This window comes from Oratosquilla oratoria, chromosome 44 (genome assembly GCF_046742065.1).
Source record: "Oratosquilla oratoria isolate Oo_2021 chromosome 44, ASM4674206v1, whole genome shotgun sequence".
In the NCBI taxonomy this organism is placed as follows: Eukaryota; Metazoa; Arthropoda; class Malacostraca; order Stomatopoda; family Squillidae; genus Oratosquilla; species Oratosquilla oratoria.
Window position 1 is genome coordinate 9156880 of NC_134820.1, and position 6060 is coordinate 9162939.

At 42.8% G+C, this 6060-nt stretch overlaps 1 protein-coding gene across 1 annotated transcript; it reads left to right on the plus strand.

Moving 5' to 3' along the window:
- The first annotated feature begins 4916 nt into the window (after positions 1-4916).
- On the plus strand, positions 4917-5762 carry LOC143022270 (uncharacterized). The gene is made up of 2 exons (XM_076180413.1): positions 4917-5438; positions 5586-5762. Exons 1-2 carry the CDS (start codon positions 4917-4919, stop codon positions 5760-5762), a joined length of 699 nt encoding a protein of 232 aa, XP_076036528.1.
- The last annotated feature ends 298 nt before the right edge of the window (positions 5763-6060 follow it).

Sequence of the window (6060 nt, forward strand, 5' to 3'; positions counted from 1 at the left end):
GGGAGGGAAGAGGGTGGAGGGGAGTGAAGTATGTTTGGATGAAATGGGTGTGAGTGGTTTTTTATGCCTTTGTTTTTGGCTACCTCCCTTGCAAGGGGGGAAAAGACTGGTATATATATATGTGTGCCAGGAAGAGCTTGTTTGTGGTGTTCAGCAGCAGTTTTGCATGTGCTTGTTCTCTCGTGACTCCTGAGACAGAACCTCTTTGTCAGGTCGAGCTGTAAGAATTTGATGTTTTTGAGATCATTTTGTGACGGACAATAGCAGTTTATAATCAATTTATACCTGGGCATTTGGTGGAGGGCAGTCATTTCTACCTGATTATCTGAACGAGTCATGAGAACTTTTGTGTCGGATCAATTCTGACATACGTCTTGATGCCTCCATGACCTCTAGTGATTCTGACCGTTGTTTTAAATCTAGTTGTTGATTCATGTTTGTGCATGTAACAAGTCTTTGTTCAAGTGTATCTCAGGGCAATATATATTGGAGCATTCTTGACGATGAACTCTGGGTGTGTAGAAAACTGTTTTGGAGTTTATGCGTTTAGTGACTGGACCCAGTCTGCGTTTGTAGGTATTAGTTGATGTTAATCATTATTCTTAGAACTTTTACACATTTGTACTCCCTATACCAAAACAAATTTGGTCACTCTGTTCAATATATGAATAATAATAATAATATGATGATAATAATAATAATAAATTTCGTAGAATTAGCTTGTGTTTGACACTTTAAACTTGTAATTGTATGAATGCCTGATAAATGGTCATTACTACAAATACTGACAAATTAATGAAGTAATTCCTGGTGTTCAGCTGGTTCACACATTAACATAAAAAATGATGGCAAGAATGAAATGGCATTTTGTGTGATGGTTCATCCAGTGGCCATCTGAAAAGCTACTAACAATGCCACTCTTTCATGCTAATAGCCAAAGGAGAAGTGGAGGCCATCATGGAGCTGTGGCAATAGTTGACTCTTCTAATAACAAATATCTGAGAGAAAAATCTTCTGCACATTTCAGGTCAAACAACACAGCTCAATTGTTGCAATTCATTTCTCCTTTATCCTCTGGTCCCCCTCTCCATTACCCTCATCTGTGGACACCTCTGGGAAATAAGTCAGAGGTGGGTGGTCCAGTTCGGAAGTCCGATTATCCGTTTAATCGGATTCGCATTTGTTAATTGGATAATCGAATCTGATTAACCCCAGCCAAACAAATCAGATTATCATAATCGGATTGCGAAAAATTTAGTGATTTACGATTAATCCAGGTCAACGTCATTTTTTTTTTTTTTTTTTTTTTTTTGGTAATCACTAATCGGACTTAAATTTTTTCAAATCGTGCCCACCTCTGGACCCTCCCCCAAAAAAAAAAAATAATAATGATGATGAAACAAACGGTTCGTCAATAATTGCTCATGTTGCCAGTAGATTAAAGATCCTCCGTTAATAAACAATGAATCAGATTCTTCTCTATCAAATTGTACATTAGGATTTGTCCAGCCATGAGTAAACACCATGAATCTGTGTTAGAGACTTATACAAGGACATGCAATAATCTTTGTGGTTCCTGGGATATGTATGAGGTCTAGATGTATTATTGAATAATGCAAGCACAGCAAAGTCATACTGGTAATACGCAAGCCTTGTTGTGTCCAGGTAACATGTAATTTTTTAATGCAGTAAGTCCTCATTATACTGTACATATGCGTTCCTGAAAACCTTACCGCAAATTGAAATTACTGTATACCTCTTCAAAACATGAGCAGATACCGTATCTGTGAATTTTTCTTACCGTAAATAGAATCGAGGGTAGTAATTACCTAATACCGTAACTGTGAATTTACCGGATAAAGAATTACTATATAAAGAGGACTCACTGTATTTGTTTTTCCTATGTAATTCCTTCTCAATACAATATCGCTGCAGATGAATAATAATTATGCTCTTTAGGTCTATGTATATATATATATATATATATATATATATATATATATATATATATATATATATATATATATATATATATACACATATGCAACACTCATTTTCCTGGTCTCTCCGCCCCGCTGTTGTTTATTTTCTTAGGTTTAATTTCCCTCCAGGCTAAATCCCGCAGCTGTTTTCCCTTCAATAATTGGTCATTTTTCCGCCATTAAAAATTGTAGCCTTACATACTGTACCATCACCCACAGAAAACTACATCATAATACACATACTAACAAAAATACACCCACGCCTTTTCTAGACGACCAACCATCACATGCACAGTGTGTGATAATGGCTAGGTAGCCAGGAACTTATTTTCAATGCACACATACACCACATCCTCAAATTTACCCCAAAACAAATTAAATCACAAGAAGCAACTACATAATAAAATCAATTATTTCAAAACATAAATTATGTTTAAATATTTAATTTATATAGCGATAAGATAATTATTGATAAAGCTGTCGACTTCCCTCACCAAGGCTGACTTCATCAAATAAGTGGTACGTAAACCACGACCGTGCGGGGAGCCGGTTAGTTGTGAGGTGAACGTAGATCCGCTTGGACCTACGAAGTGTATCTTTCTTCAAGATCGTTTCTTATACTTAATAAAAATAAAATCTGTCATTTCCCGAGATGCGGCGGGCCGGTGGTAAATTGGTTACATCATCGCTTGGCAGGTGGACGATCATCGTTGAGCCATGGACGATCATCGTTGAGCCATGGACGATCATCCTTGACCCGTGGACGATCATCGTTGAGCCATGGACGATCATCGTTGGGCCGTGGACGATCATCGTTTAGCCGTGGATGATGATCGTTGGGCCATGAACGATCATCGTTGAGCAATGGACGATCATCGTTGAGCCATGGACGTTGTTTAGTCAAGAATGATTATCGTTCAGCCTTGGACGATCATAGTTGAGCCGTGGAGATCATCGTTGAGCCGTGGACGATCATCGTTAGGCCATGGACGATCATCGTTGAGCCGTGGACGATCATCGTTGAGCCGTGGACGATCATCGTTAAGCCGTGGACGATCATCGTTAGGCCGTGGACGATCATCGTTGAGTCAAGAACGATCATTGTTGGGCCATGAACGATCATCGTTGAGCCGTGGACGATCATTGTTGAGCCATGGACGATCATCGTTGAGCCGTGGACGATCATCGTTGAGCCGTGGACGATCATCGTTGAGCAATGGACGATCATCGTTGAGCCATGGACTATCATCGTTGAGTCAAGAACGATCATCGTTGAGCCATGGACGATCATCGTTGAGCAATGGACGATCATCGTTGAGCCATGGACGATCATCGTTGAGCCATGGATGATCATCGTTGGGCCGTGGACGATCATCGTTGAGCCGTGGATGATGATCGTTGAGCAATGGACAAGCATCGTTGAGCAATGGACGATCATCGTTGAGCCGTGGACGATCATCGTTGAGCCATGGACGATCATCGCTGAGCCATGGACGATTATCGTTGAGTTAAGAACGATCATCGTTGAGCCATGGACGATCATCGTTGAGCCATGGACGATCATCGTTGAGCAATGGACGATCATCGTTGAGCCATGGATGATCATCGTTGGGCCGTGGACGATCATCGTTGAGCCGTGGATGATGATCGTTTAGCAATGGACAATCATCGTTGAGCAATGGACGATCATCGTTGAGCCATGGACGATCATCGTTGAGCCATGGACGATCATCGTTGAGCCATGGACGATCATCGTTGAGCCATGGACGATCATCGTTGAGTCAAGAACGATCATCGTTGAGCCATGGACGATCATCGTTGAGCCGTGGACGATCATCGTTGAGCCATGGACGATCATCGTTGAACCATGGACGATCATCGTTGGGCCGTGGACGATCATCGTTGAGCCGTGGATGATGATCGTTGAGCAATGGACGATCATCGTTGAGCAATGGACGATCATCGTTGAGCAATGGACGATCATCGTTGAGCCGTGGACGATCATCGTTGAGTCAAGAACGATCATTGTTGAGCCATGGACGTTGTTGAGTCAAGAATGATCATCGTTGAGCCGTGGACGATCATCGTTAGGCCATGGACGCTCATCGTTGAGTCATGGACGATCATCGTTGAGCCCTGAACGATCATCGTTTTGCAATGGACGATCATTGTTGAGCCGTGGACGATCATCGTTGAGTCAAGAACGATCATCGTTAAGCCATGGTATCAAAGTTCTCGAAGCTGCCGGAGTTCTCGAAGGTGCCAAAGTTCTCGAAGGTGCCGAAGTTCTCGAACATGCCGAAGTTCTCGAAGGTGTCGAGATTCTCGAAGTTCTCAATAGTGCCGAAATTGTCGAAGGTGCCGAAGTTCTCGAAGGTGCCAAAGTTCTCGAAGGCGCCGAAGTTCTCGAAGGCGCCGAAGTTGTCGAAGGTGCCGAAGTTCTCGAAGGTGCCGAAGTTCTCGAAGGTGCCGAAGTTCTCGAAGGTGCCGAAGTTCTCGAAGGTGTCGAAGTTCTCGAAGGTGCCGAAGTTCTCGAAGGTGCCGAAGCTCTCGAAGGTGCCGAAGTTCTCGAAAGTGCCGAAGTTCTCGAAAGTGCCGAAGTTCTCGAAGGTCTCGAAGTTCTGGAAGGTCTCCAACTTCTGGAAGGTCTCAAAGATCTCGAAGTTCTTGGTGTTCGTAGACAGCTCGTTCCGGCGACCCCCGTCTCACTGGCGGGTTGTCATCAACATACGCCATGAAGAGAGTCTAAGAAGTGTATAACTGGGATGAGGCGATTGGTCGAGCGTTTTAGCTCATTCCTGGACTTCCCGTTCTCGCATATGAAAACCAGTCTTCTGTTAGAATAAAGTATATTTGTAAAATTGTGTGTGTGCGTGCGTGTGTGATGTTTCCCTTCGGGACATTTTGGGTGTTCCAGTTATAAGAGGGGGAGGAATGAATGATGAGCTCGAATACTGTATAAAGTCCGGTTATTTCTGGGACGACCTTTTAAAGTTGGAACTAACATGTAACGTGAGACTCAAGGCAGATGACGCAGAGAACAAGATATTTGCGAAAAATCTATTGGCTCTGGGGAGAGGGGAGAGTGGACCCGTAAAACTTCCCGAGAAGTTTGGGATTGTCGTTGAGACCCGTAAAGAGTTAGTGGACAAAGTCTATGATAATTTAGAGGAAAATCACCTGAATGCTTCATATTTCAAGAAGAGGGCTACCATTTCCCCCACAAACGATGATGTCGACAGGATAAACTTGATGGTCTACGATAAGTCTGAAGAACCAGAGAAAGTGTACATGAGTGTTGACACTGCAATGGAAGAATTAACGGACATTCAGACATCGGTTTTCAATGCCATAACGAGCCCCTCTCTCCCTCTTCACATGTTGAAACTGAAAGTAGGAAGTGTCATCATGGTTATGAGGAATATATGCCCTCCCAAGTTGTGTAATGGGTCCAGAGTAATAGTGACTAATCTTAATATAATATATATATATATATATATATATATCATAGTCGGAAAGATCTTAGGCGGTACACGCAGGGGTGAACAGGTTTTACTCCCGAGAATTACTCTGGAGTCTACTGATACCACTATACCATTCAAGCGGAAACAATTCCCTGTTAAGCTTAGTTATGCGATGACGATAAACAAATCTCAAGGGCAGACATTTGATAGGTGTGGAATATTGCTTGATTCTGCACAGTGCTTTGCCCACGGACAACTTTATGTCGCCTGCTCAAGAGTTACAAGGTGGAATTCTCTCGTCATATACACAGGCTAGGAAAAAGTGAACGACGATTTCAGGATGAAACTACCACGCAATTGCGTGTATAAAGAACTTTTCGTTGAGAATCTTTCAGAAGATAAACCTCCTGAAGCGGTCGTAGTTTCTGACGACCAAGAAGTTGCTTTGGCCGAAGAAGAGCCTGACCAAAGCATTGTCGAGATACCCAAAGAAGTGTACACGATCTCAGAAGAGGAAGCCGTAAATATGTTGCTGCCCGCGTCGTACGATTTGTGCTACGAAAGAGAAGAAGAGGTCGACCCTGCCTCCAGTTTCTCTATCTCTATCAAGGAGG